Consider the following 13871-nt stretch of genomic DNA (forward strand, 5'->3'; position numbering starts at 1 on the left):
GCACAGGATAGAGCAGAGTTTAGGGCTGTTGTACATAGAGTCGCTATGAGTTGCAAATGACTCGATGGCACACAACAACAACAACAACAATAACAACAACAGCCTTTCTTATTCTGATGAGAATTATAGTACTGGCTTTGAGATGTGTGAGTAGAATGTGATGACAAGCTCTCATCCTACATTTTTGTTTTGTTGTGTTTTAATCTTTGTTTTTATTTTTTTTAAAAAATCATACTGATTTATTTACAAAGTTCAAAAAATGGTTTTTCACACCAGATCTTTCCCATTTTCTTCACCCCCCTCCCATCCTGCATTGTAACTATCTTATGACAGTGGTTGTGTTGAGACTGACTTGTTGCTTGTGTAAGACTTTGTGCTTTCAGCATATGATCATGTTTGCACTTGCCACTACCTCTGTGAGGTCAGTCTTTATTGAAATCTTGGTTGTTTTCTTTTTTTTGTGGAAGATGAAACTGGAGAGAATGAGCCCCAGTAAGTAGTAGGTATTCTACATTTAGTATGAGAAAGAAATATGATGCAGTAACCCTGTAAGAGGTCCCCCATCCTTATTTTTCTAAATAGATGAAGGAACATTTACTGTCATGTGCCATCAAGTTGCTCATAGTGAACATAGGTACAATAGTCCTGAACCCTGCTCTATCCTGTACTTGACTGTCTCCCACACTCCTACCCTCATTGCCCCAGTTACTGAACCAATCTATCTCATTGAGGGTCTTCCTTTCTTTCTCTGTCCCTCCACCCTTCCAAGCATGATATCCCTTTTAACATGCCCAAAGTATGTCAGGCAAAGCCTCAGAATCCTTGTCTCCAAAGAGCATCCTGATTTCACCCTCTCCAGGATGAATCTGTTTGTTCTCCTGGCAATCCATGGTGTATTCAACACTCTTCTTCAGTACCACAGCTCAAAGGCATCAATACTCTTTGTATTATTCTTAGTCATTGTCCAGCTCTCTGATGCATAGCAAGCAATTGAAAAGACTATGGCCTGGATCAGGTGTACCTTAGTCTCCAGACTGGCATCATTGCTCTTTAGTATTTTGGAGAGGTCCCTGACAGTAACCTTTCCCAATGTAATTAATCTTTTGATTCCTGGCTGCTGGTACCAAGAGTTTTGATTGTGGAGCCAAGCAAACTAAAGCTGTTAACAATCTCAATCTCTTCACCATCTATCGTAGTGCTGTCAATCAGAACAGTGGAAGAGGAATAGAGAGATTATTAATAATTAATAATGTCACCCATGTAGGCATTGATGGCTCTGGGACTCATATGTAAACCTGTTTGACCTTAAAGTCTATGCTTTTAATCGTGTAGCTGTGATTGCAGAACTATAATGTACCTGGCCATGATCACACCCCATGACATTATAAAAATTGCAACATGGGCTCTGGCCTATTAAGTTAATTGGTCAGTTCATGGGTCTAGTGAGAGGGCAGTACTGTGACACATTTGAAGAGTTTGTAGATGGAAGTAGCTAGCCACCCCCCACCCCCGTCCCCAAGACTTTAAGAGATGGAAAGCAACAGGAAGGTGCGGATGGAGGAAAGACAAGAGAAAGAGAGACAGAATACTGAAAGAACCAAGAACTGTAGGTAGTGATGGGCCTGGGACAGGCCCTGTGGAGGAGTCAGTGCTAACAGGCCTGGAAGGGATCCTGCTGCAGAATTGATGCTGACAGACAAGGACCAAGATCAGGAGGCTGACAGGAGTCTGTTCTTAGGATCCAGAGACCTGAGCTGAGAGACCTGTTCTGCACTGAATAAGGAAGACTCTGGGTACTTGTTTTCTGATCATAGTTGATGCTTGTGGTATAGTAGGTTGATTGTTCAGTCTAGCTTTCCAAGCCATTGGCTTTAACTTTAACCATATGTCTGGTGAAACCATTCTAATAATATGGATGAGGGAAATAGCACCTTTTGGGTGGGAACATGCAATTAGCGTATGTTGTGTACCCACAGGTTGGAACATAGCTGACTATGGTGGGTTTTTAGAGGTAGTAAATTATATGGTAGAAAATTGTCCATTTTTCTTCCACAGAGCAGCTGGTTGATTTGAACTGTGTGCCTTTCGGTTGTCAGCATGACTACCTCACACTCAGGTCCCTAAAAAGAGTATGTAGAGTACTAATGAAGGAACCTGTCAGTCTTGCCATCCCATCAGGCTTCAATTGAGTAACTTCAGAGGCAGATTTGAGGGAGTCTCCTTACCATCAAGAAGAGAAGGGGAGTGTGTGATGTGCTCATTTGAGCCAGAGATTCCTGAGTGAGACAGCAGCAGCAGCAGCAGCAGCAGCAGAGAGCCATGTGAGACAGAGCTGAGCTGGAACTGCCGCCCCACAGAGTCAGAGCTGAGGGCCTTTGCCCCGGCTTACAGGAGGGCTGGAGAAGATCCTGTAATTGGTAGGACTATGATAGCTTCGTAACCCTGATTCAAAGCTGTGAGACTCACGGTCAGAGAACCAGTGACCGGTGTCACTCTAGTCAAGGCCAGTGTTCTCACTACAGAATTGTATCCTACTTCCTACATATTATTAACTGGAGAATGATATCCTGTTTCCTACATGTTAACTTTAAAACTTCCCAGGTAAACCTCATCACATGAGTATGGTCTGGGAACTCTGTGTGACTATGATAACAGATTCATGGGCCCAGTTGTAGAGCAGTGAGAACCCTGGGAAGGGTGCTTGATGTTAGAAATGATAGAGGGGAATGTAAGAATATGAGGGCGTATCTGACTTCAAAAGAATTGGTTTTGCTCTATTGATATTGTAAATGAGGAATATTAGCCCCTGTGGAGTTAGTAGAGGTCAGATATAGCTGCCTTCATTCTTGTCAGACTGTTTTTAGATTCCAAGTTGTATCCCATTTACTTGTGCTCTATGAGTTGTGTGTGACCATTGCAGTGGATTGACAAACCCAGAAGAGAAATAGAGAGTACTTGGGAGGGACACTGGAGTCACAACTGGTAAAGGTTGGAGGCTGGAGGTATGCCTGACCTCCACCTCATAGAGCTAAGCCTTGGACTGATCTTGATTCCCATTATATTCTCCAAAGTTAGATTTTGATGCTGCTTCTCTCACCGTTTTACATCAGGCTGGAACACTGTCATGTTGTTAGTTTTTGTAAAATTGTAAATGCAGAATAAATACCATGTGATCTTTAGCATAGGTTATAAAACTCTGAGCAAATGAATTCCAATTACTTTAATGAGCCAAATAAAATACCAAACCCATTGCTGCTGATTTTGATTTTGATTTTGGTGATTTTCCATTGGGATCTTGTAAATCTTTGTAAGGAAGGAAATTGCCCATCTTTCTCCTTTATAGCAACTGGTTGGTACAAACCACCAAAGTTCCTGTTAGTAGCCCAAAACTTCATACATCATGGTTCCTTTTATGAATAGAGTTATTTAAACAAATTCCTTGTGGCATTTTAGTTTGAATAGCTACTAGAGTGAGTTTTCAAATCAACTGTGCATGTAGAGTCTCTTCTTGACCCAACATCTGGCATCATCAGGGAATACTTACTAAATTTGTCTACCCCTACTGGAAACTTCTACCATGGTTCCAGATATATATGACAGACTGATAAGTGATGTGAAGAGCTCTGCAGCTTGGGAATATTGAATGTAACTGGTATAGGGGAACCTGATGGCATATGTTGTCAAGCGTGACAAGTCTGTATTGTTTAAAAGTGTACTATTAGAAAAGGTTATGTGGATTGGTTCCGTGTCTGTTTATACTCAGATCAGTTGGTTAGTATGTTTCTCCCCAATGTGATCACCACTTCTTTCCCCAAATTAACAAGTTGATGATGAGGAAGGAATGAGTAGGATGGTTATAACTCATAGCACATCTGGTTGGCTGTACAGTTCCCATCAGGGCATGCACCTCTTCAGATAGCTGTATTCTTTATAGAAGATAGAGACTTCTATTCCTGTGGTAGAAGACTTTTGATACCTTTCTGCACTAAATCTTTATATCTGTCAAATGGGGGACATAGTGAGAATCATTATGGGGGAGTGGGTTGGAAACAGGCATCACCTTTCCATTTATTCTCTGTTTTCTGTATTTGCACCCCTCAGGTTTTTAACTCTGGCTCCCCAGCCCTGCCTTTTTTCAAGATGGCTCCTCTGGGCATGTTGCTCGGGTTGATACTGGCCTTCTTTACCTTCTCTCTCAGTCATCAGAACCCAGTAAGTATCACAGTACAAGTGGGAGGGTTTTCTAGAGGGATCATAGAACAGCTTGGTGTTACCAGGCTGCTGGAGGTGCAGGGTGGTAATTTCACAGCCCCCTGTGGTGAGTGTTTGGAATGTGACAAAATGGTCTAGTTTCTCATGGTTTCCTGATTTATCATGATGCTGGGTTATCATTATCAACAGCAATAGCTTAGTCATATACCAAGCACTATATGCAGGAGTGGCATCCACTTCTGAAAATAGCGTGCCTCCAGAAACTCTGTGAACTCAGAGAAATGATGAAAGTTATACAAGTGTTCAGGTCTTTCATTCATAGGGTCGCTATGAGTCATCTATGATTCAATGGCATTTAACAACAACAACAACATATTACGAGTGTGTGTATATACACACATGTATTTGTTTGTATATACACACAGTTAATCCTCCCAACAAACCTTTCAAATGAAGCAGTCCTTATTCTTGTCAGAGGTGGAGATCAGGATTCAAGGACAAACTTGGCCAAAATTGGTCAGCCAGTTTATGGCACAACTGAGGAGTTCAGGATTCTCCTCAAGAGCCTAGTACTTTCATGGCAAGTACTAATCTCAAGCAAGCCTCTGCTTCTCCTCTGCTCCCCTCTTTTTGTATTTCCTCTGTTTCTGTTTCCTCCTCCTCTGCCCTTTTCTCTTTGTTCTTTCCAGGCTTCTCTTGATTAACCCAAACTTCGTTTCTCAGAATGTTCTAGAAGGCCCTGCACTTGGCCTAGCTGTACATACTGAGGTTCCTAGACCTGTTTCCCCAGCTTGTCCCAGAAACAGCCTGCCCTTGACCAGGACCATGCCCTCTGTTTTCCCTCCCTTGAGAAGCTCTGGCTGTCAGTACTCTGACAGTCTCACCCTCCTCCCAGCCACCTTCCTCAACCCCCAGGGCCCTTGCTAAATGTTGGATAAAGCGCTGGAGGCTTTGGAGCAGGAGGCCCTTGAAGTGCAAATGACAATTGTGATGAATTTAATAACAACCCAGCTCAGCTGAGGTTCACCTCTGGCTTGTGGCAAGCTTCCACCTTTCCTCTGAAGTCATTTGTTTTCTCTCTGCTTTTCTCCCTGCTTTGTGGAGCAGGAGAGAACGGAGACAAGGTACAGTTAGGAGTCACGAATCCTTTTAGAGCTTTTAATGTTCTCTGGCTAAGATCCTGTTGGTGCCCTTTTTTTCTTTGGCCACGTCTTCAAGGGCACTGAGAAAGAGATGATCCTCGTGGCCTCAGTGGTGGGACTGGTCACAGCATGAGATTGAGGCAGTCTCTGGCATGGCCTATCTGTGGGATGACCCAGAAAAACCTCAAGAGTCTTAAGAGAAGATCAAGGCTGTGTCCCCTCCCTAACCTCCAGCTCGTGAGGAACTTTGTGCTCCCCATCATGAACGTTAGCAGATGCACAATTAACAAAAGCGTGCTGATGAATTTACTTAAGGACCGTGTGTTAGTAAGTCCCTTTTGGATAATAGTCCAACTAAATAGATGAGCTTTCAGAGCCATAATTATTCTGGCCCATTTATATTAGCTCTATTGAGACTAGTCTCTGAAAAAAAATGTTAATACTGACTTTCATCAACAGAAGCTGCTTTTATCCTTATGTCTGTTCCTAAGCTGTATCCATTTGTCATAATCTTTCATCATGTGCTAAGCACAAGTAGGAGTGGAAGCATCTTTTCTCTCATACCATAAAAATTGCTGCCCTGATGGCATTTAAAATCCAAATTATGCAGCCAGCCACCTTCATAACAAGGGAAACGTGTGGGGGGAGGGAAGAGGCTTATGATCCATTCTTCAGAACTTGGAGTTCAGGCAAGTGCTCCTGGTGACCTGGAACTGTCCTCCCCTAAGGCGATTGTATAGGTTGATAGCCACCAGGACTGGTTGGCTGTACTTATCAGAGTACTATCCAGAGCTGTCCTCCCTCCCTGGGATGTCACATCTGAGGAGGAATGAGGATGCTTCATGTGGTACTGCCCTTCAAAGAGGTGAGGAGGGAGGAAGTGAGCCTTCTCAGTGGAAGCTTTGGGTAAACTCCATTTTGCCACTTATTTGTCAGGTTATTAAATGTTTCCTCACCTGTAAAGCAAGTTTGGTGTCTCCGTCTTAACATTTTTAATATAGATTAAATGTAATTATATGTATAAAGCTCTTGTTGGCGCAGCATGATAAATGGATGTTCAAATGACTGTCAGCTGTTATTTTAGTAAGGTGGTGGCTACTGCTTTGGGTTTTCTTGGGTGGTGATGTCAGGGACCTCTGCAGTATATGTCTATCAGCTTGCCATTAGAAATTCATTCACTCTCTTGGATTCTCAGGGCTTTTGTCTTTAAGAATTTCTTATTCAGATAGAAGTGCAAGGAAGTGTGATGTGGTAAGCTGTTGTCAGCTAACACCTTAGCTGGGATTTCTTGCCAGTCAGATAAGGGAGGAAGTTAGTTCTTGGAGTGATGGGGTAGGAGGAAGGGAGTGCTAGAATCCAGGATGGGAAGGAGCCCTTTTCAAAGCCAGCTGGAAAGGCACCAAACTGTGGGATTTTCTTAAAAGTTGCCAATGGCTAGCCTATACCTCTCACCTCTTGGTCTTTCTTTCTTACAAGGAAAAGGTTAGTTTTCCTTGTCCCTTCTCTGACACTATGGTTTTTCCCTTTTTTTTTTGGAAATCTTTGCTTGGATTGTATTGCTGCTAACCATGCTAAGGTGATCTTGTTGTCCCAGCGTTATTTGTTCAGCATCCTGGGTATAATCATTAGCCCATGTGTCCTGAAATTGAAATACAAAGTCAGTCAGAATGTATACGTGGGCTTTTGAATTAAGCAGGCCTAAACAGAAATACTGCCAAGAGAACAGACAAGTTTGTCTTGGAGAGGGCAAAACCAAATATCTCCTTGGAGGCTACGATTTTAAAGGTCTGTCTCACATATTTTGGGCATGTGGCCAGGAGGGATTGATCGTTAGAGAAGCACATGATGCTAGGAAGGACGGAGGGAGAGTACAGGAGAGGAAGACCCCAGATGAGATGGATTGATACAGTAACTGGGGCAGTAGGGCTTGGTGTGTCAGAATCAATGAAACTGGTTCATGACGGGGCAGGCTTCAGAGCTGTTGTATAGCAGGTCACTATGAGTCGGCAATCAACTTGACAGCACATAACAACAATAAAACAGAAATACTGCCAAGAGGACAAAGAAGTCTATCCTGGAGAGGTTGAAATCAGGTTGCTTCTTAGATGCAAGGGTTTGAAGCTTTGTCTCACAAACTATGGGCATGTTGTCAGGAGGGACCCGTCCTTGGAGAAGGACATCATTCTTGGAAGGGTGGAGGGTCAGCGCAGGAGGAGACAACCCTAGATGACACAATGTTTGTGGCAAAAGGGTCAGAGATGCTAAGGTTGGCTCAGAATAGGGCAAGGTTCAAAGCCATTGTTTATAGGGTCACAGTGACACATAACAAAAGCAACAAATAATAATCACTGCCAGTTCTTTTTAGCTGTTTGGCTTTGAACAGGCCTCATATCCCTCCTCATCTGTAAGATGAGAATAGAAGTCTGTACCTCTCAAATAAGAGTAGAGTGGATTGAGACATTGGAGGTACTTAGTGTTCGGTATATATTTCTGTTGATTTCAACTCCTGGCTGTACCCTATCAAGTTTCCACTGTAAATCTTTGTGGGAGGAGATTACCTGTCTTCTCCCATGGGGCAGTTGGTCAATTTGAGCCTCTGCCTATTTGGTTAGGATTGCAACATGTAACACTCAATACCCCCAGAGATCTAGGTCTAGTATGCAGCTGCTGCTGCTGTTAGATGCTGTTGAGTTGGCCTCATGGTGACCCTGTGAATGACAGAGTAGAGCCTTGCACTATCCTGTAACAATCTCCATTATGTTCACGCCTATTGTTGCATTCACAGTGTCCATCTTACTGAGAATCTCCCACCCCAACTCTGTCAGTTTGCCTACTGTGGTTTCTTGCATGTTGTTGTGATGCTGGAAGCTATTCCACTGGTATTTCAAATACTTGCAGGGTCCACTTGGTGCACAGGCTTCGGTAGAGCTGCTACACTAAGAAGCAGGACTGGCCATCCAGCTCTGAAATAACAGGCCTTCACAAATCCTATGACTACTAGAAGAATATTGTCTGCTTGTGCTAAAGCGAAACCTATGCTTGGACCAAGAGGCAGTAGTCAGAACAGAGCAGGGTAACACTGCATGGTTCAAAATTGGGAAGGGTGTACGCCAGGGATGCATCCTGTCTCCACACCTTTTCAACATGTATGCAGAGCAGATTATCCGAGAGGCTGGGCTCTATGAGGAGAATTGTGGCATCAGGATTGGTGGAAGATCTATTAACAATCTGCGTGATGCAGATGACACAACCCTGCTTGCTGAAACTGAGGAGGACCTCATGCACTTGCTGCGAAGGGTCAAGGACTGCAGCCTTCAGTATGGACTGAGGCTCAATGTCAAGAAGACAAAGATTCTCAACACTGGACCAATTGGCAGCATCAGGATGGATGGCGAAGAGATTGAGAGTGTTCACAGCTTCAGTTTGCTCGGCTTCACAGTCAACACTCTTGGCACCAGCAGCCAGGAAATCAAAAAGCGTATCACGATGGGAAAGTCTGCTGTTAGGGACCTCTCTAAGGTACTCAGGAGCAACAGTGTCTCTCTGGAGACTAAGGTGCGCCTGATACAGGCCATAGTCTTTGCAATCGCTTGTTATGCATCAGAGAGTTGGACAATGACTAGGGAGGACAGAAGGAGAGTGGATGCTTTTGAGCTGTGGTGCTGGAGAAGAGTACTGAATGTACCATGGACTGCCAGGAAAACAAACAGATTCATCTTGGAGAGGATTAAACCAAGCTGCTCCTTGGAGGCAAGGATTCTGGGGCTTCGTCTGACATACTTTGGACATGTTGCCAGGAGGGACGGGTCCTTGGAGAGGGACATCATGCTTGGGAGGGTGGAGGGACAGCGCAGGAGGGGAAGACCCTCTATGAGATGGATTGATTCGGTGATTGGGGTAATCGGGATGGGTGTGTCAGAGGTGGTGCAGTTGGCGCAGGATAGAGCAGGGTTTAGGGCTGTTGTGCATAGGGTCGCTATGAGTCGCAAACGACTCGACAGCACATAACAACAAACAACAATGTAGTTAGGACTCAAAGTGCAAAATGTTCAACCTGTGGCACATTCATGTGACTGAACCTCCCTCCATGCTGCTGAGGCTTTGCTTGACCTTTGAAGATGGCCGGATAGCATTTGGACAGTGGACAGTTTAAAGGCCCTCACAGCAAGAAGTGAGCAACAAGTGATGAGCATGAATTTTGCATCACTCTGACTACTAAAAGGTTGGAGGTTTAAGTCTGCCCATTTGTACCTTGAAAGAAAGATGTGGCAGAAGAAAGATGTGATTTCAGAAAAGCCAGCCATTGACAACCTGATGGAGCAGTTCTTCTCTGACACACATGGGGTCACATGAGTTGGAATGGATCCCATAGCAGCTGATTTACTGTAAATTGGCTTCTTATTTATGTTTTTGGTGATTTAGAATCTGATTCAAAGCTGATATTAAGAGGAAGCTCAGAAATCATTTTCAGTAGCAGTAAGATTATTACTAATGTTTGGTCGCCTAGTGCTGGAAGTCAAAGGTGTGAAGACACTATACTTAAGTGTTTTATCACACTCAGTGTTTCAGTCCTTGTTGAATCCATTTTGTTAGCTTTTCTAAAGAAATCTAGGGGAAAAGAAGTTTTTTTCCTAGCGCCTAATTTTCAAGATGAATACTTAACCCTTGCTAATTTTAAAGAGCTTCCTGTCATGTTCTTATCTCTATTCCATTTGTATCTTTCTTCGTTTCTTTCTTTCTTTTTTTCACATGGGTAATGTTCCAACTTCGTAAGAAGGCTTAAGGGAGGCACATGCCCTACAAAAGTATGAACACCCAATCATCACGCTTATGAGAATATGAGTGTTTGTATACAGTCAGACCAGCCAGAAGATACCTGGCAAAGCACAAATTGAAATTTGAAGGTTAGGTATGTCTCATTGGCTCCTCAACTACTCTGAAAATAAGAAAAGATCACATAAATATCTGGAGTTTTGTTTTCTTAAAATGGAATGTGTGTGTGGCAGTGACGGGCCAGCTGATGAGCTGCTGCTCTCCTCAGTGAAGGCAGGAGGGCTTCAGTTCTCACAGCTCCCACCACTCCCTGTTGTGTCACACCTGTTTCACTCGTTTACATCCATCCCTGCCTGGCCCCTGCTGGCACTTGATTGACGCACCTGTCTGTCAAATTATATTTTGGTCCCATTTTCTAGTATATGGCACCAGGACTTCTAGCTGGGGCAGACCATCATGTCCAGACCTGGAATACATAGACTCAGGGTATTTAGCTGATTTGGCCCTTTTAGCTGATGTGACTAAAGCTTCTACCAGGTTTGGTACCCTCAATCTGAGACCCATCACTGGAGGGGAATGTTCATTCTTTCATTTGTCCAGCAATTCCACCTTAAGTCCTGCATTAGGCATAGGAGGAGAAGTGGTAAAAGAGACTAGCATGGTGGCAGCCCTCAGAAACTCATGTGTCCTTGACACTCATGTCTTTGGAATAGGGGATGTTTCCTGCTAGTTTGTCTTCTCTTCAGCTCCACAAACTTACTTGATCTTCTGTTCCTAGGTTTCTTTTGAACTCAGGTTTGTACACATTTCAAATTAAAGGGATGGAAAGGATTTAGAGGATTAAGTTGCACTAATGTTCATTTTTCTGCCATATTGTACAATCACTGTTGGACGTCACAGCATGGACTCATCCGACCTAGAACTTATGAATCCTTTTATAAGTAATAACAGTAGCTGCTGTTTTGTGTTGTAATACTTCATCAAAAGAATAGGCCAGATACTGTTGTTATATATACTTTATAAGTGGAAACTGAGGCTTAGAAAGTTTCTTAATGTTCTCAAAGTTACAAGAAACTGAGTTTCAAACTTTGGGTTATCTGCTATAGAAGTTGAGTTTTTATGCATTATCCTGTAGTCAGTGTCTCTCATTATGTGTGACATGATTTGAGGGCCTTTTCTTGGCCAAGATAGTTTCTTTACCAATCCTGTTAACAAGGTCTGAAATTCTGCCATATGAATTTCCTGCCTTTATTTCTTGTTAAAATAAAATTTTAAAATCCTTGGAGGAGCATTACATTGTCATCACATCTTAACACTTTAACCTTCTTTCTGACAACTAATTAAAGATCAGACCCTGAGGGACCTAAGCAGGTGGGGGTACCTATGTGGCCCTGGGGCATAGCTCGGAAGAGATGCATTATTATTTCCCATGCAGTTAGAATTGTGAGGGGACTAAAATGAGAGCTACATGAAATCCCTAGCATAAGTCTGAGTTCATGGTGGGAATTGAAAATATATACCGATTATTATTAGGGAAACGTGTAAGGTAGAGACCAAGTACTGGCTGGGGAAGTAGTCAGAATCAAACTCACTGCTTTTGAGCCCATTCTGACTCATAATGACCCTGCAGGACAGAGGAGACCTCTCCTATATGGTGTCCAAGGCTGTAAATCTTTATAGGAGATGATTACTTTCTCTTTCTCTCATGGAAGAGTTAAAAGGTTCAAACAATGGTTAGCAATCCAACACTTGACCCAACACTAGGGCTCCAACAGAGGAAGGAGAGAGCTGAAATAACCTCCCAGTGTGCTAGTGTGGGTTCTTCATTCCTTTTCCAAATGTAGTTTCCCTGGAGCTCTGAAACCCTCCAATTCTAATTTGCTGAGGGTTTACAACTTTTATGTAAAAACAGGCTTAAATATGGGACAGGAAGGATGGGAGGCTGGGAAGGAACAAAGTGAATAATAGTTTGTATTTATTCTGCCTCTCTGTTTCCTGAGCTCAGAGTATACCACAGACACCATCTCATTAATCCTCTGTACTCTCTATGGAGTAGAAGGAAATAGACCTAGGAAGTGGTTTCCAACCTGAATATCTTCCTTCTGCAGCTCAAGTGGGCCCTTGCTTTCCTGCTGATACTTCTTCCATGGAGTGGAATATCCCAAGAGTCATTTATTTCCCACTGACCTCCTGTGGACTTGTTAAAGCCCTTACAGGCCCCTGCTTATCTTCTAGCTGCTAGCTTCTGCACACCTGTAGTAGTTATTTGAGACTTTACTCTCTCCTTCAAATGTATGTTTCTATTTAAAAAATGTTGTTAGGTGTTGTCAAGTTGAGTATAACAAATAGTGACCCTAAGAAAAACAGATGTAAACCCTATTCTATCCTGTTCGATCCTCACACTTTTTGACACACTAGAGCCTATTGAGGTGGTCACTGTGTCAGTCTACCTGGTTGAAGGTCTTCCTCTCCTTCAGCAACTGTCTGCCTTTCTGAGACATGTTTAGGGAAAAACCTTTCTCAGTGTCATTCTCCAAGGAATAGCCTCACCTAGAACATGCCTGGAGTATGTGAGGTGAAGCTTTATCATTTTTGCCTCCAAAGAACATTCTGGCTGCACCTTCTCCAAGACATATCTGTTTGTTCTTTTGGCGGTCCATGAGTTGTTTCGTACCCTTTCAACACCATAGCTCAAAGGCATTCATTCTTCTTCTGACATCCATATTCATTGTCCAGCTCTCAGATGCAGAGCAGTGAGCTTTACTTTTAGTCTATAAAGGTAATATATAAGAGTTTTCAACAGAAAATAACAGTAATAACAACAAGAGTATGTTGTTGTTTTGTGCTGTTGAGTCACTTGCGACTAGTAGTGACCTTATGTACAACAGCTCTGAAATCTGTCAATCCTGTTGTCTCTGACACACCCTCCCAAGCATGATGTTCTTCTCCAGGGAGTGGTTCCTTCTTGCAACATGCCCAAAGTATGTCAGATGAAGCCTCAGAATCCTTGCCTCCGAGAAGCAGCCTGATTTCACCCTCTAGGATGAACCTGGTCGTTTTCTTAGCAGTCCATGGTATATTCAATACTCTTCTTCAGCACCACAGCTCAAAGGCATCTATTCTTTTTCTATCATCCCTCATCCTTGTCCAGCTTTCTGACACATAGCAATTAAGTGCAAAGACTATTGCCTGTATCATGCACACCTTAGTCTCCAGATTGACATCGTTGTTTTTCTTTTCTTTTTTTTGGACATCGTTGTTTTTCAGAACTCTGGAGAGGTCCCAGACTGCAGACTTTCCAAGTGCAATTCATCTTTTTATTTCCTGGCTGCTGGTACCAAATGTTGATTGTGGAGCCAAGCAAACTAAAGCAGTTAACAATCTTAATCTCTTCACCATCTATTGTAATGCTTCCAGTTGGCCCAGTGATAAGAATCTTTGTAGTTTTTTTTATATTGAGCTTTTTTATATTGTAGGTTACAGTCCTTGACCTTCTGCATCAAGTGCTTCAGGTCCTCCTCAGTTTCAGCAGGCAGAGTTGTGTCATCTGCATAATTCAAGTTCTTCATGAGTCTTCCTCCAATCCTCATTCCATATTCTTTCTCATAACAAATGAAAAATTAAGGGCTCTTAAGCAGGTCTTCCCAGGAGAGAGTGAAACCATACTGCTCCTTAGAAGCAATGATTTTGAGGCTCTTTCTTATATGCTTTGGGCATGTTGCCAGGAGAGAGCAGTCCTGGTAG

At 43.0% G+C, this 13871-nt stretch overlaps 1 protein-coding gene across 1 annotated transcript in view; it reads left to right on the plus strand.

Moving 5' to 3' along the window:
* The first annotated feature begins 4114 nt into the window (after positions 1–4114).
* SIL1 (SIL1 nucleotide exchange factor) overlaps positions 4115–13871 on the plus strand; it is a 350503-nt gene continuing 340746 nt past the window's right edge. The window contains exon 1 of the mRNA XM_006891180.1: positions 4115–4212. Within this exon, the coding sequence (XP_006891242.1) occupies positions 4141–4212 (72 nt within the window). The 5' untranslated portion in view covers positions 4115–4140. The remainder of the gene's footprint in view (positions 4213–13871) is intronic.

The sequence above is a fragment of the Elephantulus edwardii genome, unplaced genomic scaffold (assembly GCF_000299155.1).
Source record: "Elephantulus edwardii isolate Elephantulus edwardi_28Jun2011 unplaced genomic scaffold, EleEdw1.0 scaffold00095, whole genome shotgun sequence".
In the NCBI taxonomy this organism is placed as follows: domain Eukaryota; kingdom Metazoa; phylum Chordata; class Mammalia; order Macroscelidea; family Macroscelididae; genus Elephantulus; species Elephantulus edwardii.